Raw genomic sequence first — 25,081 nt, 5'->3', positions numbered from 1 at the left:
AAATTTTGGCTAGATACTACCAGAGTACCCTATCGCATATACTAGAAGAAGTCCTCAAGAGGAAGCCTTCACTGTCCCCCACATCATTTTCAATTAAACAAAATTGATCTCAGTATGGAGTAACAGCAAAGGACTCTTCAGAACATGTCAGCCCCCTGTAGAGGCTACACAAAAGATCTGCCCTCTGAGGCCACATCTACACAAGCATGGACACAAGGAGTGCCACTCCTACTTGTCCCTGGGGAACACCTGTGCCATGTGTGCTCTGGAGTGCAGCAGTTTATCCCAGGTGGGGTAGAGGAGGCTGGGGCCAGCAACTGTGCTGGCCCTAGCAACCTGTCCTGGGGGCTTCTCAGGGTTGCAGCCATGGCAGAAAGCCTGGTCAGCAGCTGGAGCAAAGCAGATCCAGGGGCCATAGTAAACTATGCAATTAATGGACAGGGACTGCAGCTACTGTTTTAGCACATAGGTTGGAATAGCTACTTCAGAGGAGAGTATCCACATAGCAACATACTATGGTTTGGGTGGAGCAGTAATCTTCACCTGGCCAATGACACCTTGACCAAGGTAATGGCTCTACAACACCTCGGTTTAATTCCTTACGTACTACATCATTACACTGCATATGATCACTGAATCTTTCGCTACCCCAGAGAGTAACCAATATAGATGTGTGATGCAACCTCCCTTTATTTCAGACATTACTAAAAGTACTCAAAAATCATAGCCACTGTAGTGTATGTATATGAAGTGTGATTTTCAAAGGCTTAAAACTCATTCAAATCAAAATCAATTTTCATAGGAATGCTCAAAGGTACTTCTTCTCAATGAGAGAAGTTTCCCTACCAAATTTCAGCTTTTTTTTCTCTATTCCTGAACTAGGGCTGGTCCAAATGAAAAACTGGAGTAACAGTATTTTAAATATGGGTGGGTTTTTCTCTCTTGATGCTAAAAAATAACAGAACTATTTCTGTTAATTTTTTAAAATGTTATATTTAGTGTCCAAAAGAATTCATCCCAAAAATGAATCTTTCTAGAGATTATAGGATTAAAGTAGAAAGTCTAATTAAAATTAAACTAAAATTAAAACTGTCTTGTCTACTATGATACAAAAAACTTCCAATTATGAACTGGGATATTTAAATGTTTTAAATAATTTATACTCTTTTAAAAATAATTGAAGGGAAATTTTATTTGCAAATACATAAGCAGGCTCTTATTTATCAGTTATAAAGAAAGTGACATTTTCTTTTAAAAGACTGAGAGCATCAAATAGAATATTTGAAAGCACAGACAGAAGCCATTTTTAATTATGTAAGGAAGATGGAAGCACTGAGAGGGGAAGTTTAGAAAATCAGGCACTTCTGTAGCAGCTATTGAAAAACAAGGCCATTAGAAAATGGTGGTTTTGAGAAGCAGATGTGGATAAAGAAACAAAGAAAAAAAGTAGATGGCATTTTAGGTTTCCTGGGAGCCTCTAAGTGCTCCCTGTTACCAAATGCTTGATTTCAAACCTTTTTCTCTAAATAAAGCCTACCATATTACATTTAAATGTTTTGTATCAAAACAGTAGATTTGTATTATTCTAGATTTCATTGAAGCATGTGGCTGCAATCACATTCAGTAAATATAAGAAAATGTCTTTAGTTTTCTAACACAATTTTTTTATTTAATATTTTAGGTTGGCATGACAACTGAAGAAATAGATTTCATTGTTCATCATGAAATAATCAGACAACAAGCCTATCCTTCACCTCTGGGCTATGGAGGTTTTCCAAAATCTGTTTGTACTTCTGTAAACAATGTCCTATGTCATGGTATTCCTGACAGGTATTCCTTTAATAACATATATTTTACTATTGGAAAGTAAATGTTAAGTCAAGATTCATAACTTACAGCTTAGTATTAAACATACTTCTATATATCTGAATGTTACCTAAAAATCTATTACAGCTGCATGTCATGCTATAAAGCTATGGTGATGGGCAGCTAGGAATTTTTATAAATAAAAACAATAATAATCTACTGTTTGTGATAATGCTTAATAAATGAAAGTGTAAATGTCTTTAAGGATTAGAGTCTGAAAAATACAGTGCAATTAATAATGCTTTTAACCTTTCTCAGCAAAATATATATAGTTTATGGAATGAAGATACTGTAATGAATGTAAATATTGATCATCAGTAACACATGTGTCTGTTCAGAAAGTAAAATATCAACTCACTATAAACCAGTTGGATGATCAGACTAAGTACAGCAGTACTGTTTTGGATCCTGAAATCTTTTTCTACTAGCTGCTTCTTATTACATTATATTCAACTACACTTGTTCTTTAAATAGTGAGAGCTGAAGATTAGAAATGGTTATTCCATTTGCCTCCATCTTCCTCCAGCACAAATTATCTATTCCTGATTTTTATGTGTGTGTCATTAGGTGTTTATTCTTATATCCCCTTTGTTGAGGACTGTCTGTCACCATTATTTTTTTTTCTGTTTATGTTTCAGTCGACCTCTTCAGGACGGAGATATTATCAACATTGATGTCACGGTGAGTAATTCATATAAAAAATAGTCTTTGATCAACTTTAGAATTGCTAGTAGCAACAGGAAGAATTGTAGATTGAAAATGTGGAATGCACAGATGGATGTGCTGTTTACTTCTAAGCCAAGGCACAAGCAGCTGGTTTCCTTTTTTGTTTTTAACTCTGTGTTTATTCCAACTAGACCCAGGCCTGACTTGAATTTAGGGCTGGAATCAGATGCACTAAGATCAATGTTGGCCTAAGTGAAATGTCAACCCAATCCTGCTATGTGTCATGTTTTTGAGAAGGTGTAATTGTTATTGATCCACTGTGTAGTTAATGCAGAGCACCACAGTACTGGGCAGCAGCTGAAGATAGATATGTATGAGATGAGCTAACATGAAGAAAGCCAGCATTTTTCCTTCACTCTGCCAAGATTGATCTTCCTCTTCCTGCTGATTTTGAGTGGGGCCTGTCATTATCTTACTCTGTCATTAGAGGCTACATTGGCCTGTGTATGTCAGTCTATTTGGACAGCAACTCTTTTGCTAGCAGTGTTCCCTACATTTATTAAAATCCCTGAAGGTAGTGTTGTGTTCCATTTCTGGTGTAAGAGCCTTGAACCCTTTACTCACAAACAGATAGTGTGGTATAACTGTTGACTCACAGTATTGCCACAGAGTGGTCAATTATACTATTTAAATAAAGACTGACTGGATTTTCATTAGCACAAGAGACTATAGAAACTGAAAAGCTAATTGTGTGCTGCCTTTTGGTATTTTATTATTAAAACAATCAGTCGTATTTTTTGGTTCTGTTTTTTCCTCTTTACAGTAAATGTTTTTATTTTTCAAACCTTTGGCAATTTCTTTTTAGTATATACAAAAATATCTTATTGAATTCTAAGTATTAGAACTGCAATAATATATGATACCTAATAATACTGCCAGTCATCAGATTAAGCTTTTTCAACCATTAGAGAAATTGATACAAATATCTATGTTGACAATTTGGTACTGCTTTCCATGGGCTAAATTAACCACTGGCAAAAGTAAATTCAAGTCCAATGTGCCACAGAACTAACCTCAGAATTCAGGCTTTTTACATACTTCTTTATGCACTCACTTTTTGCCTCATGAAACCCATTCACTTATGATCCTGTTCTGGGTTGGTTGGTTTCTTCATTTTATTTTCTGGCTGCATTCCACCCAATTCTGTACAAGCTAACTGTAGGTATTCGCTCCATCAGGTTTATGCAGTTGTCTTCAAAATACTTTTTGGGGCCTAATCTCTGATTGGTGTAAACTGACTTAGTTTCACTGACTTCAGTAGAACTATGCCAGTTTGCAGCAACTATGGTTCTGGCCTCTGGTTTCTTTAAGTGTTACCTGATTTAAAGTTAATGTTACTGTTTTTATTGTACCTCAAAGATAATGATGAGTCCTTAGATGAAAATCAGACTTCTTGTTCATACTTGCAGGTCTTTTCCACAATAAACTTAACTAACATTTTATACTAATATGGTTGTCTCTATTTTCTCCAGTGTATTTCACAAATAATATTTGAATAAATAATAGGGATATTTTTAACGTGTTTATCTTCTGCTCAGCTCCTAAATAAAATAATTTTTGCAAGAATCCAGGAATATGAAGATTCCTGGTTGGTTCTGTCATGATTCTTTGATTATCTTCACTTTGTATATTTTTTAATCACTAAAAATAAGTAACATTTTTGTTTTGCTAATTGTTCATTTCTAATATCCCCGAGGAAAAAATATTGCTTTGTAGTGTTTATAATTGACCTTTCAGTTTATTTTTAATGAGGAAAACTGGGACATTTCACAGGTGGAAACAATGATTATAGACATAACAGTACAATTACAGTAAACATTCTACAATACTTTGTTTACAGACATGTATTGGATCTATAAAATGATTAAATAATAAACTTGTAGCTATCAAACATAAACAGTTCATGGTGAGTGCAAATGGTTTGGAGATAAAAATTAAATCTGTTTTGCACAAGTAGGTTTGTAAAATTTCATAGATGAAATTTAAAGACCTGTTATTGACTTAAATCATGTAAGCTTTATATTTTTTAAAGAATAATAGAAACAAAAGCATTGTGTTTCACTGGATCATCAACATGCCACAACTTTCAGCCTTCCATTATCAAGTGTTCGTCCCTACATCTTGGTTCCAGCTCTCACTGTTGTGGAACTGGCATATCCTACTTACTGTAATTGTGATTTATTAATGTAAAATATGGAGTGGTGATATGTGGGCTGTAGCAAATATTAACTGAATTAAGAAATAGTTTTAATAGTATTAGATGAGCCCTCCCTTATTAATTTAGATACCAGTTGCCTGAGCCCTCTGTTACTGGTGTTCTTGCTAAAGCCCTGAAGAGCTTGCAAAATCAAACCTCCCACTGTGTTCATTTTTCCAACATGGTAGTGGTTATTTTCTGTTACAGGTCGATGTTTGTTAGACTGAGTGCTGCCTTAAAAATGATGTAGTCCAATTTAGAAGTGAACCTAGTGGAGCAAAAACTATCTTACATGAATTAAATTATGAAAAGCTGAGCTGATATTCTTAACAGTCAGAGAAAGCATGTAATTAAGGGTTTGATTCTGCTCTCATTGGTAGCAGTGACAGCAGGATCGAGCCATTTTGTTGAATTCAGCTTTCATTGTAATCCTGTTATCATTTGCTCATAATTGTCTCTGCATTTTCTTTAAAAAACTCAGCTTGCACAAGACTTTTTTCCCCCAAAGAATGTGGACAAAAATCTCTTTAGCTGTTTGGGGTTCAGGTGTGAGCAAAAAATACTTTGACATGAAAGAAGTATTTTTTTTCCACAAATAACTCACAAGTGGCACAACTTCAATCCTTTAGACTTGACATCTAGTTAGTTATGGAAGACAGTTTTCTACTAAGTTTGCAAAATATATTTTAGAACATCTAAGTTGCAAACAGTTGAAATTGTGCATTGCCCACACACTGAAATGTTTGAAACATCTTGTAGTTAAAGTATTGTCTGCAGTATTGTGGAGCTGCAAAACTCTTATTAATGCCATATTGGAAACCTTGAGGGTGCTAGACTTAGGTTTTTCTGTGTTTTTAGAGAAATCTGTTGAGTGCTATGTAGTTGTTAAAACACAGAGTTGCATAATTGCATAATCACAAAGGTTGGATTTTTGTGTATCCAACAAAGTGCTGCATTTATATTATGTGCAACTTTATAGTGCCAAAGTTACATTTTTCTTCTCTAAATTCAATCATGGGAATGAAAAGCACAAAACCTAGGTTAATACAATGCTGCAGTTTAAAATGAGAATTAAAATTGTCCTAAAATGAAAAGTGCATGAGACTAGTAGAACTGTACCTACTAACAAAGAATTTGGCTTATATTTTTATATCACACACATTGTATGCTTGTAGTAGTTTGCATTGCTAATCAGGTGTACTTGAAAATCCAGTTCGGCTGATATTCACTGTGGAGGACTAATGCAAGTTCTTCCAAGCTACTTATGCTCTTTAGTAAGACAATACATCTTGGATGCCCTGAAAAGAGCCTTAGTGCCCTAAGTAGAGTTTCTGCACTTAACTTGCCAAAGCAAGTTGCCTTCATTGCCTAGGAAGGCAATAAAGCCAGCCTAGGACAGGGGAAAAATGGGCCAGTACAGTGGCACCAACAAATACCATATGGGCATGTGGAGTAGAGGAGCAGCAGGAGCTATTATTTCAGCCCATAGGATGGAGTAATATCCTTGCAAAGACTGTCCTTTGGCGCTGTACTCAGGCTCTGGTTTGGGAAGTGGATTTCACTCTCCTAAGACCCACACCAACCCTTTGCACTTCATTCATGTGAAGGGCAATTATTCCAGCTTCCTGTAGATGAATGAATTTCACCTTTTGATGGTCTCAAAGCCCGTAAGGCAGAACTTCTGCATTTCCTGAATGTTTAATTTGCAAACTTTACATTTTCAGTCCTAACCTTAAAACTGCAGGCTTTTACAGTTAATTGCAATTGTACAGATGTGTCCTTTGGCTTTATTTCTAATCTTTTTCTTTCCCTACTTTATTTTGCAAATGAATCTTATAGGCAACCTAAAATAAGCCTATCTGTTAAAATGCATAGCTGATTCCTAGAAAGAATGTCTTTAATTACGGAGAAGCTCTGTTTCTGAATGCAAAACAAGAAGATGTCTTTATGTTTCTGCATGTGTTTAGGTGTATTACAATGGCTACCATGGTGACACTTCTGAAACATTTTTGGTGGGCAATGTGGATAAATCTGGTCAAAAGTTAGTGGAGGTTGCCAGGAAATGTAGAGATGAAGCAATTGCAGCTTGCAGACCAGGGGCTCCCTTCTCTGTAATTGGAAACACAATCAGGTAAGCCTTATACTGACAAGTAAAGGGAGGGCTGGCAAGTGGGACAAAGGTTATTGGTGGTTTGGTATAAAGCTGATGACATGTTTTATGATTCAGAACCATCATTTCAGTCTGATATCAGTATGTGAACTGCCAGGCTATAATGTTGTTCCCTGGGTAAGAAAGATTTTTTTAAAAGTGAATTACACTAGGGTCAGCAAAGATAACTGTCGAATGAGTCAAAAGATGTTCAGTTGTGGTTTTAAATTAACAGATTTGATTCATAGCATTTTTTCTCTCCCTCACTTTTACTTAAACCTATACCATATCTTTAATACAATCAGTATATTAAAATTAGAAATCAAAATTATTTTTGTTGTAGAGAAACAGTGACAAAGGAATTAGTCAAGATAAATAGGTCACATTGTTAAAAAAATAAAAAAAGTACAAACATATATAGTCCTGGAGATTCTTACCTTTGGGAGCAGAGTGCATACAAACCTCATCAAGGAAAAAAGTTAACTTGAAAAGATTTTTGCATTTGTTCTTGCTTTTATATAAAGGTAATTATTTCTCTTGTTCTTGTGACTTTGAATTAAAGTGTGCCTTTATTTTTCAAGGTATCTTTTTATATTGATCTATTTATTTTTTAATAAGTGGTTTTTTAAAAAGAGACTCCTATCATATACATTTCATTAAGCACTACCTCACTGGTACTTTTGTGAATATTAATGGACATGACAAACTATTGAATGCATTCTGATTGCTTAAAAGCTTCAAGGCTTAGACACCTTGAAAAGATGCTGCCTTTTTTTCTTTGTAAATCTTCAAATACTTTAAAGAAAAAAAGAAAGCGGCAAAATATCAGTTAGATGTATTTATAGCTTTAAAAATATTGTAACAGAGTCTGAATCAAACTTTAGTAAAGCCTCTTTGGGTTATATCTGAGAAGCTTTTATTGAAGACTTTGTATAAAATTGTGTTTTTGACAGTTTTAAATTATAGGCTAACTAGCCTGGGGAAAAAGGATAGTGTCTTTCTGTTCTTTCATAGGAAATGTTGAATCAGACCCCTACTGGGAAAAGAAATTTAATGCATATCTCACTATCTTACTGTCCATGAATATAATAGAAGTGAATTCAAAATGTAGTTTTATTTTTGCAAATGGGATGAGTCGATAGATGCACCTCATATTTTTGAACACCTAGGGTTCAACAAATTTACTGGTGGTGCTCTTGCATTTTAACAAAATTTATTCTTGAGTAGAAGGGGGCACAGAACACTAGATTCTTATTCAAGCATTCTATCGAGCTCTGCATTCATGGCTGTGTCTAAAGGGCATGTCAGCCTTTGATTCTCTCTGAGAGGTAATTATCCTTTTCCTGTCACGGAACAACAAATGATAGCTAACTACAGAGGCACATTTGCAGTAGTCACATTCATCAACTGCAGAAAAAAAATTCAATTTAATTGTGCAACACAGCTGCACATAGGCTTTTTGAGCATTTCTGTTGTTCTCCCTGTCTTGCTATTCCTCCCTCCAGATCTATTTTTTAAACTTTTTTTCTGGTTATTTTTTTCCCTTTTTTTTGTCTCTTCTTCCATTTTTACTCTCTGTACTTTCTTGTTAAAGTAATTTTCCTTTGTGGCTCTCATTCTTTTTTCCCCATTGAAGGCTATGAATGTAGAAAATTATCACAATTACTCATATAATTGAGCCTCTTTGTAGCAAGTGCAACTCCAGTAGCCTTTCTCCATCATGAAAATGGTTTCATTATAGGGTTTTTCATATTCTCTGACACCATCTACACAGAGGAACAGGCGTGCAGATGAGATGTACTAGGAACAGGGTAGATCAGTAAGGTCACAGTAGGAATAATTAGCTCTGCTATGGAAAGAGCATCTAGGCCTTTTACTGCTACATAAATGTACTGTCCGTGGCTTTTAGTCACAAAAAAACTTACTAACAAATGGAGCTCCCGCCTACTACTTTGAAAAAAAGATTTGTATCAACACTACAATTTTCCATCATTAAGACTAATAACACAGAGCCTAGTATACATCAAGGGGAATAAAAAGAAAAATCTCACATTCAAGTGGCGGCTGGGTGCTGACCTTTGTTCCCTTTTTTTGTGTTCAACTTAACTCTTTACAAAAAAGAGCCACACGCCACACCAACATGCAGGTGAACTCCAGCTAGTCCTAGCAAAGCATGGCATTCAATTGGAAAATCTGATAAATCTCTGTGCAGGATAATGCATTTCATTACAGATTCACTACATTAATTCTAGCTATATTAAAAAAAAGAGGAGCAGAATTGAAAGTGACATTGGATTTTTTGCTATGTTGATGCAGAGGTCAGCTTTCTTACGAAGTGTAAATATGTATGCAAAGGCCCTGCTGAAAAACAAATTAATCAAAACTAGTGCATGTTCAAAATTATATGCAAAATAACAGGTTGTAAACTTTTTTTCCCAGGGTTTTATTCTGTTGACTACTTAAATGTGCTGTTCTAACTAATGTAACACTAACTCTGATAAAGGATTGTTCTGATTCATTGAAGCCACATTTTTCTGGTTATCTGTCATTTTATATTTGCATATGCAGTCAAAATCTTAGTTGTATGGAAAGATATGTAGCATAAATACCTGTAAGCAAACACCTGTAAGATAGAGATGTTTGGACTTATCAAACTGAAAAAGCGTCTAGATGCTCTTCATCCCAAGGTTTACTTAAAAGGTACTTCAATTGTTTGTACACCATATTCTAAATATCAGAAATAACCATAATAATGGATAATTTTGGAAGGATGTGGGCATAATTACGTCAGCAGAATGAATTTGCATACTATTGTTTATCATATTCTTTGTTATAGTGGCTAAGAAGTTCTATGCTTAGATGGGAGTCTTTAGTATAGTTACTCCAGAGCATCATCAGCTAAAACTTAAAAATAAAAATATTATGATAAGGGTTAATTTCTATTTTCTAGAAAAGTTGTAATCCTTCAGAGCCTGTTCTCACTGAAATTGATGTTAAAATTCTCATCAATTTCAATGGGAATGGGATTGGGCCCTTGTGCTCTATATTCTTGTATCCTCTGTGATGCTTTTCTTTAAAGTATGACTAAATCTAGTTTGAATTCTAGTTTTTAGACAACAAGCTCTGATTTGTGTGTGTTCTCAATATATAGATTCAAACAATGGAAATGTAGTATAGTTAAATAAATCAGTTTCAAACATAGGAAAAATTGCAGTGATGAAAGTATTAATAAATGGTTTTAAAATGTTTAACTCATAAGTATATGTTTTGATATTAATTTAGAACAATATAAAGCAGATTTAAAAAAAAAATCTGTTTCTATCGGATTATGCACATTTAAACAATAAGTGGCTCAGGCAAAATAAGTCATTTTAATGTCATCTGTGATAGATTTTCCTTGACAGCTACTGTAAATTACAATTACACTGCTTCTCTCTGCACTTGAAAAGTAAGCACTGCAATAAATTATCTTTTATTTCAATCCATCATGTCTGCTTTTCAGACACAGAGAACCTCAAATAAAAGTTCAGTACCATTGTAAGAAAAATACAGTAATTTGTGTTCCAGTTTGAAACTAAAATGTACCTTTCTTTCAAAAAACAATTGTTGGCTTTCAAAAATATTACTAATTATACTTCAACATTTATTGTCATCATAGGGAATCCCTGAACTTGTGCATTCCCTCAGTCTAAGATTACTACTTAAGTGAAAATACTTTAAAAGCTCCCAATGGAATTTTGTAATTTACCAAATGAGGTAATATGGTACTGTTCAAAATAAATATTTTTTTAATGAGCAAATGGGTTTAGGCTGATGATGTCTTCAAGAGTTTAACAAAAAACTAGTGTGTCATCCACTGACCATTTTTTGTAAAGAAAAGCACATTATTTTTAATTAAAAATGCACTTATCCATACATACTAATCTCTAAACTAGAATTATTGTCCTGAATTTGATATTCCTGTCCCTATTTGCTAAGCAAGTTATATGCCTTATACAGAGGGTCAGATTTTCTTTTTTTTTTTCTTACTACACCAGAAGACCATTTTCAGTGATGTTTTATTTTATATGGAAGGAAACTAGAATTAAGAAATAATCTACAGATGAGGTCAAATTTACCAAGTTTCTGTGAAGTAGTCTGGCCAATTAACTGCTGCTTTATTTGACCAGACCTTGGAGTGGATCACTATAAACATTTAAAATTAAATTTGTTTCACTTGTGAGACCTTGGAGATTGCTTAGAACATTGGGCCAGACCTGCCGTCCTGTGGAAAAACCAGCAGGAACAGGTGAAAAGAATTGTACAGTTCTTGCAGAGTTTTCCCAAACTGTCTTGTCAAGGACTAAGATTTACCATCATCCTTTAGACTGTGCCAGAGGCCTTTTCCTCTGGAACTCACAGATCCATCATGATCCCCCAGGACATTAAGGGATCTGTTAGAAGCACAGGGCCAGCCAGCTCTATAAGGGATCGGTGCCACTGCACTGGCACATGGGCACTGGAACCCCTGAGCTTGCTCTTCAGCTTCCTGGCAACTGGGCTGGGGCTCTAGTAATTACTTTTCTCCTCACTTCCCTGTCCCTGCTCATTTCCAATCCCTTTCCAAGGACAGTTCTACAGCATCAAGGGGAAATGCTGCAGAAAATCAAGCCTACTTCCCATATTCACTTTTCTGCAGCTTTCCTGTAGTGTTTAGGAGGTAATGTGCAGCTACTTACTATCTCCTCCTTGTCTCTATAGCTTCCTCCAGTCTTGGAAGGCAACATGTGGGTTTGGCAACTGTGGGAAAGTGGTGCTAAGAATGTAGCTGACATCCCACTCCCAACTCCTGACCTCCCACAGGAAGCATGATATCTGAGTCCAGGTCCTTCTGCATGTGAATCCTGGAGGGTTGATCTGGCCCATAGTAAAGACTCCCCAGCAGTTCTGCCACTGGCTGGCTGTGTGCGCCTGCTCTAGACATTTAACCTCTCTTTGCCATCTGTAAAACAGGTATAATATGCAAAGCCGGTGAACTCTGCAGCCCACAGAGATCAAATTCCATGGCAACAACCCATAAGCTCTACTGCAACACTGAATTATGCTGCTGTTGTTTCCACCCCTCCTACCCCCTTCTAAGCACACAGCTATGGCTCAGAGTTGAAAATACTCATTGATGTAAAATTTGTCAATGGTTATTTCCAGCTGTGATTATTATTTGGAAGAATAGGGTTTTTTTTCTCTCTCTCTCTGATACCCACAGCCTCAACCCGCACCCGAATACCCTATGGCCCAGACTTGGGATCTTTTCCCTCATGTGTGCTCCAAGCAAGGGGAGAACTTGTAGTTAGTTACATACATCTCCTTGCTATCCATGGACTTCAGCTCTCTCCATGTACTCAAGGTGACCCAGTTCACCAGTTTATGCTCCTGGCTATCCTCATTTTATGCCTGCAAACTGAACACCATTGCTTGCTCCCTGATCTGTTGTTGCTTGGTTCCAGGCTTTACGGAGCATGTACTGTTAACTGTATTCATGTCACCCTCTGAGGAAAGCTGGACAGAGAAAGAGGCCATTGCCAGCAGGCCCAGGCAGGGCAGAGAGACAGAAAACAGTGCAGAGTTTGCCTGCAAAAAATGGCAGATTTCATACCAAAAAATGCTATCTTCCATGGCGTCTTGACAACCCCGCCCCCCTCCTCCCCCCCAAATACTACAGTCCCAGCAAACATGGAAGCTGGAGGATCCTAACTGAGATGAAAAGGGGTGTTAACTGTTCTCAGAGCATTTTTTTCAGGTTAACTGCTGACCCAGGCAGATGTTACTCCTTCCATTGCATCACATTTACAGTGTTATTTCTAGAGCCAGTGAGTAACGGACAGCCATCTTTTTTTCAACATGAAAACTCGGATTGGAGAGCACACTTGTGCTGCAAACAGCTAATTCCGTGAATGTGGAACTCTGGCATGCATGAGCTGTGTAGGTCTCACCTCACAGCCCAGCAAGACAAAATTACTCTTTGTAGAGTGCTGTGATGTTCTGTTTAAGGTACTACCAGCTGTAGGTGCAAATATTAGTAAGAACTGTGCTCTACACCTACAATTTTTTTCTTCATGAAGATTCATGGCCTGCACAGTATTTTATGTAAAGAACATTTCAAACCCTATAAACAGGCACTATTTAATGAAGAGGAAGAGGGAGAAGAGGACAGTAGAATACATCACAGTGTGTCAACTATGTATGAGCACAAAGGTCCTCTGTTTTCCTCTCAGACTGTAACAACATAAATACTAATGCTAACAGCGTTGTTTTCAACTGTTCTACAAGGGAGAGACGGATTCCATCAATGGAGTACTCAAGAAGTACTACTATCATTGTACAAGGAGGAAAAAAAAAATCTCAACATTGTCTTCACATGATGATGGTCATGACACTTACTCTTGTGCCCGAAAGCAACTGCTGCTTCCATATTTCTGGTGTTTGGCATTGCTCGCCACTCAACTAGTCACTGAAAACACTAGAGCTTTTCCATGCCAAGACAAAGCATGCACTTAATCTTGATGCTCAAAACTAGTTGCTTTGTAGAAGCCCACTTCATAGAAGAGCCCACAATAGAAGAGTTTTGAAAGGCAATCCTGCAGCAAAGATACAGGCCTGAAAAAAATTAGGTTGGGTTCTGCCAGTGACCTAGGATACCACACAAAGAGCACAGGCAAAACTGTGCTGGCACAAAAGTTTGTAGTGTGCATGTTTTCCTCTTGCAGAACTTGTTTCATCTTGTCAGTGTGACATGAAATACAGCTTGCATTGCAGTTCTAGTTTCCTAGCTAGGGCTCTCACATTTTCTTTATGCTTGTTAGTGAGCAAAGAACTTTCTAATTCCTTTCCATTCCCACTGCTTCCTGTTCAGCCTCCCAATATTCCAAGTCCTTTTATTACTGAATTATGCTCTGCTGTGACTATGTGCTACTGAATCTAATGTGCTGCTGAGGCTTTTCTCTAACTTCCATGATATTTTTCTGTTTAAATTGTACAGATGTGCGAGCTACAGATGCCAGCCAACTGGAGTGTACAATCTATTCCCATTAGTAGCCTTCTCTGTCGATTAGAAAGTCCTAAAAGAAGTGGGTTTATCTTAAATTTAGATTCCTGCTCTGGCCCAGAATCAAATGAAGTAATATCTAAATACATCTATTAGCTTGATAGGCAGGTAGTATCTAACATACAGACCTTGTTACATCATCCACTTTGGGTATGAGCTCTGCAAATGTATTATTAACAATGGTTGACCTGCTTCTCCCCATTCCACTTGTGTTACAGACCTGTATTGGTGCCAGTGAATTCTTGGACTATGGTGCACAAGTGCTTGGGGTGAGCACTCTAGGCTCTGTAGGGGCTCCTCTACCTGGGCACAATCCTCCTCAGAGCAGTTTTAAATTACAGCAATCTGAAACCACTTTGTACCTGAATTAGAGTCTCTAAATAGGGGTTTAGCCTACTTTAATTTCTGCCTATGGAGTTCACAGCTTTAGTTGATGTGTCTTAACTTGTTTGTATTGGCCCTATCTGCACAAGTCCTGAGAAGGACCCCTGCGTAAATATATACAAGCTTCAGGCAGGGTGGTTACTTTTCATATCTGCAGAAATAGGGAGGTCCATTAATTTAAGAAAAACAAATGATACTTCTCATTCTTTTAGGTAAAATCGTTAAGTGTAACTAACTCTTTTTTTCTTCAGCCTAGTCTTTGTTATTCTTAGACATTGTGCCCACTTCCCATCATCTGCTATCTCAAAGGAAGACCTACTAAGTGTCCATACATATAGTAATTTGACTTGTTAATAACTTAGGGTGGTGATTTAATCTCCAGCTGCAATTCCCAAAGGCTATGTTTGAAGTTCTGTTTCTAATCTTCAAAACCCTTTAAAACTTGATGCCCAGCTCCACTTGCACCTTGGTGAAAAACAGCTGTGATCAGAGGAAATTCTGTAGCCTGAGAGTGAAAATCTGGGCTCTGTGGCAGTGCACTGATGAGGAAGGGCTCTCAGCAAACTCCATAGTGCCAGAGATCAGGATCACCTCAACCCCTGCCACCTTTGGGGTGCTATGGAAGGCTTTTTTTGTACAGACAGAAAGCAGGGTAGAGATGCATCTCAGACTAAGTAAATCAAAGGTGCATAAGCTTTTCTGAGCCCAAGCTTACTTCATCAGATGCTGACAGGTTCTTTGTGCAGATTCTATGCAATGGTGACTGGATGCCATGGCCGTGGGCACATTAGAGTGAGCACAAATGGGATAACTAGGATGATAGTCCTTCCTCAAATGTCACAGCCAGGTTTCATAGCCTCATACCTGACCTACCCTTTTTGCATTGGCTTATCACTAGGTGTGAGCCTTGCATGCTCGGGTGCAGCTTCTAGTTAAAGGCCTCCGTGTGCACTTGGCAGCTCTGCAGGAGGGCTGAGCCAGCTGCAGCTGCAGCAAGTCCCCGGCAGTCTGGTTCTAGGGGGTCTTATGGCCATCGGGTAACGTGTGTAGGCCGTGCCAGCCCTGAATAGGAGCTGAGAGAGCCCCCAGGGGTGCAAGCTGAAGCCTAACGATGGCGAGACCGCTCCCCCCAGCCTGGCCGCCCTGTTCCGCCGGGCCCTGCGCCCAGCCTTGCCCAGCCGAGAGTCGGGGGCGCGGGCAGGCCCGTGCTGACACCTTTCCCGTTTTGTCCCTTGCAGCCGCCTGGCCCGCGACGGCGGCTTCCGCGTCTGCCCCTACTTCGTCGGCCACGGGATCGGCTCCTACTTCCACGGCCACCCCGAGGTCTGGCACCACGGTAAGGCCGCCCCGCCCGGCCCGAGCTCCCTGCGGGCGCCGCGGGGCAAGGTCTGCTCGGGAGCACAGCGCCGCCGCCACGTCCCCGCGGCCCGTCGGGGGCCCGGGCAGCTGCGGGGGGACGGGACGGGACGGGACCCAGGTCCTCCGGGGGCCGGGAAGGGCTTTAGGAAGCAAACGCGGGCTCCCTGGAGGGCTCCCCAGGCAGGGCTGTTTTGTGTTGCAGGCAACGACGGGCAGCTGGTGATGGAAGCGGGGATGGCCTTCACAGTAGGTGCGCGACTCTCCTGCTTGTCGCTTTCTTTGCAAAAAAAAAAAAAGCCCGCCTGCGCTGCCGGGAGCCGGCTGCAGCCTGGAGTCTCGGGGCCGGAGCGAGGCGCGGCCCCGGGAGCCCAACAGCGGAGCGAGCGCCGCGCTCCCCGGGCCTGCCTGTCCTGTCCCGTCCCGTCGCGGGCCGCTGCCGCCTGGGCTCGTGCTTCCTCCGCGGCCCGGGAGGCTGAGCGCGCGGGGAAGCCCCTGGTCCCCGGAGCTGAGCGGCGGCAATTAGAGGGAAATCAGCAAATTGGCGTGGTGCTGATTGGCCGAAGGCCCGGGTCTGCTGTGAAACGCCGCGTCTCCGAGCGGCCGGGTGCGGCACCGCCAGCGGGGGGCAGGAGGGCGCTCGGGCCCCGGGAGCGGGGCAGTAACCCACGTGCACCCCCTCTTCCCTGCCGCAGAGCCCATCATCACGGAAGGCTGCCCTCAATTTAGGATCCTAGAGGACAAGTGGACCGCGGTGTCCCTGGACAACAAGAGGTGCACGCTTCGCTTTGCCCACGGGGCGGGGGCCGGGGCCGGGGCCGGGCCGGGGCGGGCGAGTCCGCCGGGCGGCGCCGGCCGCTCCTGCCCCTAATCGCCGCTGCGGCGCGTTGCAGGTCGGCGCAGTTCGAGCACACGGTGCTGGTGACGCCGCGCGGAGCCGAGGTCCTCACCCACGTGCAGGAAGAAGCCTAGAGCCGCCCGCGGGCCTTGCCTCTGCCTGGGCCCGGGCAGTGCGGGCGGCCCGGCCCTCCCGCGCGGAATAAAGGCACTTGGTTTCCGGAGGTCTGGAGGCGGGGAGTCTGTGTCCCGCGGGGCGACGGGGACACCCGGGTCGGGGGCGGTCTTGGAGGCCCGAGGCCCGGGCGGAGCCGCGCGGACAGGCTGGCCTGGCTCTGGCCAGCGGGGGCAGACGTGGAGGCCGAGCTGTTGCCTCCGCCCCGCGGCCCTGCCCGCCTGGCGGGGACGACCCGGCCCCAGGGCCCCGCAGACCGCGGGGGAGGCTGGGCGCAGTCCAGGAGCTGCAGCCCTCGTGCAGCCTGGGCGTCGGGCGGGGCCGGGAGGCGCTTGCTGCGGGCTCCGCGGCCTCTGCTCCCGAGGGCAGCGGAGACCCGCGGGGGCGAGCAAGGAGCGGCCGCGGGCCGGGCGAGCTCCCCCGAGGGCCGCGGAGCGGGGCGGGCGCCACGCGCGGACACTCCTCGCCCGCAGCTGGGGCAGGCGGAGCCCGGCCGGGCCGGAGCAGGTGCCAGGGTGCGCCGGGGGCACCTGGAGCTCGTGCTGTCGCCCGGGGGGACCTCGCCCCGTCTCCGCCCCGGCCTTGCGAGGCTGCACACCGCGGCCTGGCCCGGGCCCAGCCCCGCCCCGCTCCCGGGGGTCACTTACGTGGCTGCGCGCGGGAAGTCCGCGCCGCTCCGCGGAGAAGCAGCTTTGCCGCGCCGGGAGCACGAGCACGCGGTGACAGCGCCCGGGCCCCGCCGCACGGAGCGAGAGGTCCCTCCCGGCCGCCGCCGCCGCGCCCGGGGTTGGTTGGCGACGCTCGTGTTTGCGGGCGAGCCCCTGGCACCGCGCGCCCGGCGCGGGCCTCGCCCGAGAGAGTTCAGCTCAGGCCAGATCGGCTCCCGGCTGCTTAACGCGGCGAGGCTGCGTGTTGCTATTAGTGTTAAATATCGGGCTAATTATGCGTATGAAAATTAAACATCAGTGTTATGCTAATGGAGCCGCCTTCAGCTGCGGATCAGAGCACTTGAGACTAGCATTTAATCAAATGAATCAGTAACTAATACATCTGCACGTGTGAACCTTCCCCAGCCCCTTCCCTTTCGCCGTCGCGACGCGGGGAAGCAGCCACCGCCCCGCAGCCCGGCCGGCCGGGGGAGGGAGCGGAGGGGAGGCGGCCCCCGCAGCCGTCGAGGCCTGGGCCCCAGCCCCGAGCCGGTGTCACGCGCGGGCTGCGCCAGGACACGAGCACGTGCGTGCACAGGGGCTGCGCGCCCCCACCGGCGCAGGGCCCCGCGCGGCTCCCGTCCGTCGAGCGGGAGGGCCGCGCGGATCCCCCCTCGGGGCCGGGCCCGGCCGCGCAGGGCCGGACAGGGCGCGGGGTCGGGCCGGTCCTGCCCAGTTCAGCCGCTCGGCCCGGCCCGGCCCGCTGCCCCGCAGGAGGGCTGCGGGGCGCCGCGCCGCTCCCGACGGGGCCTCCCCCGCAGGCTGGGGCTGCCCGGGGGGCTCCGGGGCCGGCCGCCGCCGAGGCTCGCCCGCGGGGCACGGGGGCTCGCGGCTCGCAGCGTCCAGCTCTCCGCGCTCACTGGGGTCCAGGCGAGCCCCGAGTGCCTTTGGCCAATCCAAAGCGATTATGCAAGACGGCGGACCAATCAGCTCCGCCAGCTCATGAATATTCATAGGCTTGGCTGAGTCAAAGCTTTTAGGCGAGTTTGTGTAGATCTACAGCATCATGCTTAGACTTTTCAAAGAGACAAACTCCATTTTCTTATGAATGGAAAGTGAAAAGCCCTGTTCCGCTTAAATTGGGTTCTTTCCTGTCCTGAGAAACACAACAGACCCCAAAAAGGCAAGCTGAAGAGCGAGCACACACACAGACCAAGCGACAAGAAATGACCATGACTACCATGCCAGAGAGTCTTAATAGCCCCGTCTCGGGGAAGGCTGTCTTTATGGAGTTTGGGCCACCCAGCCAGCAAATGTCTCCTTCTCCCATGTCCCACGGACACTATTCCATGCACTGTTTACACTCAGCGGGCCACTCTCAGCCTGACAGCTCGTACAGCACAGCTTCGTCCTTCTCCAGACCGCTGGGCTACCCCTATGTCAACTCGGTCAGCAGCCACTCGTCTAACCCCTACATCAGTTCAGTGCAATCCTACCCCAACAGCTCCAGCCTGACTCAGACCCGGTTAGAGGAGACAGGTAGGTGCACTGGGCTTTGGGGAGGGGGGGGGGACTGGGGGGAGGGGGAGGGCAGGCGGGAGGGAGGTTTCTCGGCTCAAAATATACCTAGGGAAAATAAAATGAAATTAGGAAAAATACCAGTCTGGAAAGGCTGGAGGATCAGAGGGGATCAGTACACAGCAGCACACAATGCCCGGCTGGAAAAGAAATCAACCCAGATGTGCACGTATTAGTCTTCGTAATTATTTATTGCGTAGCGCTATAAACAATGTATGCAATTAAGGGTAATTAAACCTAAACTGCAGCCTGTAAAAATAGCAAACTTTCTCCGGGAAGGAGCCTGGGCTGCCATCATCGCCCGCAGCCTTTGTTAGCGTTACTTGATCCTCACTTTGCTTTTCTCCCTTCTCATTATCGTTATTGTTGCTGCTGCTGCTGCTGCTTTCTTGTGACTCCTTCTCGCTTGCGGTTGCAGGGGCCGAAGCGGAGAAAAGCACCGTGGTGGAAGGAGGGGAAGTTCGCTTTAACGGAAAAGGGAAAAAAATCCGCAAGCCCAGGACTATTTACTCCAGCCTGCAGTTGCAGGCTCTCAACAGGAGGTTCCAGCAGACTCAGTACCTGGCTCTGCCCGAGCGAGCCGAGCTCGCCGCCTCGCTGGGACTCACCCAGACACAGGTACGGCGGCGTCTGCTCCCGCCTCCCCTCTCCCGCTGCCCGGGACGACGGAGCGCCTGCCTCCCCCGCCGGTGCCCGCAGCCCACCCTGCCTCACCGGGCGAGGGGGGAGCCGCGGGGCCCGGGCCGGCCGGGAGGACGGTGCCCGGGCCCCTCCTGCCTCCACCCCCGGGGCAGCGCGGGCATCTCCCGCCGGCTGCGAGGGGGGCGCCCGGGGACCGGTCCCCGCTCTCGGGCAGCCCAGTGCGGGCACACTTCCCCGAGCCCGGGCGATCGGCTGGGCCGCGCCGTCCGGCCGCGGGTTTTGACTGCGGGGCTGGGCGGGAGGCGGGAGAAGCCCCGAGGGCTCCGGGCGGGCGAGAGCTCCCCGTACCCCTGCCCTGCCCTGGCTGCCAGTGACGCTTCCTCCCCTTGCAGGTGAAGATCTGGTTCCAGAACAAGCGCTCCAAATTCAAGAAGCTGATGAAGCAGGGAGGGGCGGCCTTGGAGAGCAGCGCCCTGGCCAACGGCAGGGCTCTGTCGGCCAGCTCGCCCCCGGTGCCCCCGGTGTGGAACACCAGCTCGTCCTCGGGTAAGGCCTCCACGGGCACCCCGGGCACCTACATCCCCAGCTACACGTCCTGGTACCCGTCCGCCCACCAAGAAGCCATGCAGCAACCTCAGCTGATGTGAGCACCGCCGGGTTCCCCAGCGCACGCACTGTTGGTCCAGGAACAAAAAACAAAACCCATTCACAAACAAAGGAAAGAAAGACAAAGGCAAAGAGAGAGGGGGGAAAAGGGAAACAAACACACCCGAGCTCTCTTCCCAGAGAGCCATTGACTCGCTGCACTCGAGCGCGGGGCAGACAAGCACAGATGCGATGCGGGGCTGGTTCCCAACTGCTGACAGCTGACAGAGCAGCCGCCGGGCTCCATTAGATCACCCGGAGAACAGCCTGGGAGCAGAGCGGATCCCCGACCTCGGCTTTGTGGGACAATCACAACAAACATGTTTGTAGGGAAAAAAAAAAAAAAAAGCTCTCCTCTGTCCTGTGTGTCTGTCTGTGTCTGATGAAATGTAGGTCCCCCACTCCTCCGGCCTCCTTATAGCAAGGGGAAAACAACCCGTACTATCGCCAGAGATTTTTTTTCCCCCTTGACATTTTCCTGTAATTTTCACTATTCATCTGTGTAAATTTTTTTGTTGTTGTTAAAGGGGAAGAATGGGATTTTATTTATTGACTTAAATTACCACTATCAGAGTGCTAGGAACAACCTGGACAGTCTGGTTCGCAGAGTGCACTGTTTCAACGCACATTTTACTTTAAAAACAGAAACAAACACACACACACACGAACCCCAACAAAAAGAAGGATGCGATTTTTAACTTTTACAATCACTTTTCTACTTTGCCGGCGCGGAGAGGTCTGGTCCGAGTGGTTGGCGTTTTTCACACATCCGCTGTGACTTAACAAAGTCGAGTCTGGAAGCGGGATGGCAGCGGCTCCTGCGCGCTTCCCTTCGTGTAAAGCAAAAACGAAACAGAAAACGACAAGGAAACAACATTTCGTTCCCTGTTCTCAGCAATTGGAAAGGGGTGGCAGGGAAAGAAGAGAGGCCAGATGTCTCTAACGTGGCACAACGCAGCTTTAAACGAAATCCCAAGAGGCTTTACCACGCAGATCTCACCCTGGAGTGGACGTGCACATAGCCAAGTGCAGGATCGGATCGCTGTACATATTTTATTCTTAATTATTATTATTATTATTGTTCTGTAAACATGTTGCACAAATTTAGCCTTTTTTTCCGTTCCGTTTCGTGTGGCTGTAAAACCTGATGCTTTGTGAACTGAGATCTTAACATTTTACTTGTGAAATTCGGAAGATGTGATAAACTGAGCTCAGCTGTGTTTAGTGTCTATATGTCAAAGTTTAGTTTTATATTGAGAATGTTAACTTATTGCTTTGTACCCGGGGGGACGCCCCGCCACTCTTTGTACATAAGTTCGAAAGTTTCTTTGAGACAGTAAAATTATGGTTTGGAACAAGAGCCGCCGCGTGTGCTGTTTGTGCCCGGGAGCAGGCGCCCCCCGCTAGGGCACCGCACCCTCTCCAGCGCTCCTCCCGGCTGGGCCTTCTGCTGGGGCGATCCCGGGAGAGGTCTCCCCGAGGGACCACGTCTCCCCGGCCGGGCTCCGGCGGCGCTCGCCGGGCCTCGCGGTGCCCCAGGGGAGAGCTCGCCTTTCCGCCTACCCAGCCCTGGCTCCGGCCCCGGCTCTCTATCTCCCGGCACCACGGCCTGATCCTTGCAAAGGGGGCTGCGGCCACATCCCTCGGCCCTGCCCCACGGGCTGCCAGCGGCTGGACAGCCTTGGCCCCGGGGCGGCGGCTTTGGCGGGAACCCGAGCGGGGCCTGGCACGGGCGCGCCGCGCCGAGAGCCGCCAGCCCCGGGCTCCCGGCCAGGCCAGCGGGGTGGGCCCGGCTGCGGCCAGCCCCGACGGGTCCCCGAGGGGGCAGGCGGGGGCGGCGCGGAGCCCCGCGGGAGCTGCGGTGCGCAGCGGCTGCTCAGCGGCCGGGGCGCTTTGACATCGGTGCGTGTCGTGGGCAGGCGTCCTCCGCTGGGCACCGGGGCTCGGAGGGGATCGCAAGGCGGAGGATCCCCCCTGCCCCGCAGCCCGTGCCTCGGCGGCCTCGCCGCAGCCTGTGTGGGCCTCGGGGACCCCGTCGGTCAGGACAGGAAATGTAGGAGCATGTTCCCGAGCATTGCGAGAGCAGCCCCGGGGGAGGCCGCCCCTCCCCCAGCCCCAGCGCAGCCCGGCCAGGACAGGGGCAAGCCGCAGCGGGGTCCCCGCCGAGCTCGGAGCCGGCTGGAGGGGGGGAGGGGGGTCCTGGGCGGGATGTGGAGACGACCGGGGCAGGGGCGCGGGGCTTGGCCGCCGCAGGGTCTGGCTGCGCCGCCCGGCCCGCGGATTTCGAGGCAGGCTCTGTCCGGGGCGGCCGGGCTGGCGCGGGGAGGCAGTGGGATGCATCCGGGCGGTGACACGCACCCCTGTCTCCGGCCCTGGCGAGGAGCAAGCAAACGAGGCTTGAACGCGCCGGAGGAGATGAGCTGCGGGCTGCCCTGCCCGCACCGGGGAGCGATCCGCGCAGCCCGGGGCTCCCTTCCCTGCCAGCGACCCGGAGCGGCGCCCCCGGGCTCAGGCCTGTGCTCGGCCCGGGGCCGAGCGGTCAAGCCGGCTGGAGCGCCAGGATCTCTGGGAGCTGCTCCTAATTCAATAACGCCCGGCTAACAGTTCAAATAGAGAAATTATTAGTTTTCTCTCAACGAGGCGGGTTTGAGTTAGAGTCTATTATAATTGTACATTTGAAAATGTTAATCTCAATACAGGCCTAATTAATTCTGCCTTGTTGCTGACAAGTAGTTCATCAAATATCTGATTCGGGGATTTTCATAATGAGGATATTAATTAAACTATGAATAATCCAAAGGTGCTTATATTGAAACAATACCTCATTACAATGATTAAATCCTGATTCCGAATATTATGCCTTTAACAATTGTCATCCCGCAAACACAACCTGATGGATGAGCCAGTGAATGGCAAAATGTAATTTTAAGAGAGAACTATCTATCTATCTATCTATCTATCTATCTATCTATCTATCTATCTATCTATCTATCTATCTATCTATCTATCTATCTATCTATCTTATTTCCGGGGGGGGGATGTGCCCCTCATTTTCAAACACTTCTGAAATAGGTTACACACAGCTTAATGATGATCAAAATGACTCTTTTCTGCAAAAAAAGACCCCAAAGTGCGCGTACAGCTGCAAACCCAAGAGGGTCAGCATCATTTCACTGTATTCTCTTCTTGATTACAAGCCGAGCCCATCAAACACAACATAATTACAGTAATTTCAGGTTTATTTATTCTAATGCAGTTTCCCCATCTCTCTGGTAATTATGAGCAATTTTTTCGCCCAGGGAATCTTTTTGCATTAACAAAAGAGATAACGCACTGAAAGCCAAATTTGCTGTGCATTGAGAAAAGGGAAGAAAAAAAATAAAATAAAATAGGTGCGAGTTGCCATCTCTGCAATTCTCCTATATTGGAGCTCTGCAAATTGCTTGCAGGTGTATGGAGCAGGACTGTCAATAGGAAGGGGCTTCCAAATTAGCAAATGCACAATGTTGAAGTAATGAAGACAGACTTAGCAAAATTGCCAAACAACAGATACCTCTTTAATATCTTCCACACACAAAAAAAACCAACAACAAAAAAAAAACCAACAACCCCTTCTGGCGTGTCTTTCAGCACCCCCTGAATGGCTGGGCATGTTGTACATGTGTCAATCTAATTGCAGAGCACAGCACAGGCTCTGAATCTAGAAATATTTTCCGATCGCAGAGCCCGAAGCAGTTGCCATTCTGCACCCCACTCCTCTCTGCCAGGGTAAAAATAAATGCCCGTTGTGTCCAGACCAGATCTCTGCCTCGTGTCCTCTGTCCCCCTCGCAAGTTTCACGCGCGAGAAAAAGTTCGCCTCTGCCCCGTGCTCCCCGCGCCCCGGCCGGGTGCTGAGCAGTCACCGCGGCGCGGAAAACGAGCCTAAAAATCACCCGAGTCCGTCCGGGGAACGCACTCCAGTCAGGGGGCCCGGGCGAGAGACCCCGCAAAGCAGCGCCGCACACCCCGCGACCGACACAGCCCGGTTAGCCACCCCCCTGCCCTCCCGAGTCAAACAGGTGGGAGCAAAAGACATGGCGTGAGCCCGCCGGCAGCCCGCGCCCACCGCCCCGCCGCAGCCTGCCCGCGGGGGTAGCGCTGCCTCTCCGCCCGCCGCGGCCCCCGAGCCTCCGCGGACACCGGCACGCCGCAGACCCCAGCCTCGGAGCCCACGAGGGGCGAGCACAGCGCAGCATCCCGAGCCCCCTCCCCGCGGCACACGCGCAGCCTTCGGGGAAAGCATCCCGGGTTCCCTAACCCTGACACAAGTGACAAGAAGTTTTGATGGAAGAATTAGTTGGTGCATATTTAATCACTCCCCCACCCTCCCGCTCCCCGAGCAGGGAAACTTATCGGCACGGCGCAGTCATCCGCCCCTGAGAAAAACGACCCGGGGTTGCCATCCTTACCTGCAGTCTCAGTGGCCGTTAATCTGGACACAAGTCTTTGCTTTAACAACAAATCAAAGGGTCGAAGGCGGCTTTTGGCCGGGAAAGTTACAGGCGGGAGAGACTGAGGGAGAAAGAGGATGGTGGGGTGGGGGAAAAAAAAAGCCGAGCACAAGAGTAATATCCCGAGAGTGCAAATGTGGATTGAGATCCACCAGAGATGAACATGCCTCTGAGCTCGGGAGCCTTTTTTGCAGCTCCGCTCTTGCAGAATATGACTGAAATTTTCTGCTATATAGCCTCTGTCTTTATAGCTGATGAAAAAAATTGCAGATTATTAGCATAAATGTTTACTCTTCATTACGCTGA

The 25,081-nt window shown here is 46.6% G+C and overlaps 2 protein-coding genes across 4 annotated transcripts in view; both read left to right on the top strand.

The window, feature by feature from the left end:
- The window catches only part of METAP1D (methionyl aminopeptidase type 1D, mitochondrial), a 55,744-nt gene extending 38,924 nt beyond the window's left edge, over positions 1 to 16,820 (top strand). The window contains exons 4-10 of one of the 2 annotated variants that reach the window (XM_006265905.4): positions 1,682 to 1,830; positions 2,505 to 2,547; positions 6,757 to 6,920; positions 15,642 to 15,739; positions 15,965 to 16,012; positions 16,455 to 16,533; positions 16,653 to 16,820. In XM_006265905.4, coding sequence (XP_006265967.1) covers positions 1,682 to 1,830; positions 2,505 to 2,547; positions 6,757 to 6,920; positions 15,642 to 15,739; positions 15,965 to 16,012; positions 16,455 to 16,533; positions 16,653 to 16,731 — 660 coding nt within the window. In that variant the 3' untranslated portion in view covers positions 16,732 to 16,820. The remainder of the gene's footprint in view (positions 1 to 1,681; positions 1,831 to 2,504; positions 2,548 to 6,756; positions 6,921 to 15,641; positions 15,740 to 15,964; positions 16,013 to 16,454; positions 16,534 to 16,652) is intronic. The other variant, XM_019480586.2, reaches the window with a different exon arrangement.
- Positions 16,821 to 18,195: 1,375 nt separating this feature from the next.
- On the top strand, positions 18,196 to 21,641 carry DLX1 (distal-less homeobox 1). Of its 2 annotated transcripts, XM_014599393.3 has the most exons (3): positions 18,204 to 18,957; positions 19,415 to 19,614; positions 20,031 to 21,641. In XM_014599393.3, exons 1-3 carry the CDS (start codon positions 18,645 to 18,647, stop codon positions 20,283 to 20,285), a joined length of 768 nt encoding a protein of 255 aa, XP_014454879.1. In that variant the 5' UTR covers positions 18,204 to 18,644; the 3' UTR covers positions 20,286 to 21,641. The 2 variants fall into 2 exon arrangements, with proteins under 2 accessions (XP_019336134.1, XP_014454879.1); XM_019480589.2 differs by lacking the exon at positions 19,415 to 19,614 and having other exon boundaries at positions 18,196 to 18,957; positions 20,031 to 20,283.
- The last annotated feature ends 3,440 nt before the right edge of the window (positions 21,642 to 25,081 follow it).

Source organism: Alligator mississippiensis, chromosome 4, assembly GCF_030867095.1.
Source record: "Alligator mississippiensis isolate rAllMis1 chromosome 4, rAllMis1, whole genome shotgun sequence".
Lineage (NCBI taxonomy): Eukaryota > Metazoa > Chordata > Crocodylia > Alligatoridae > Alligator > Alligator mississippiensis.
This window is presented reverse-complemented; position numbering and strand designations above follow the sequence as displayed.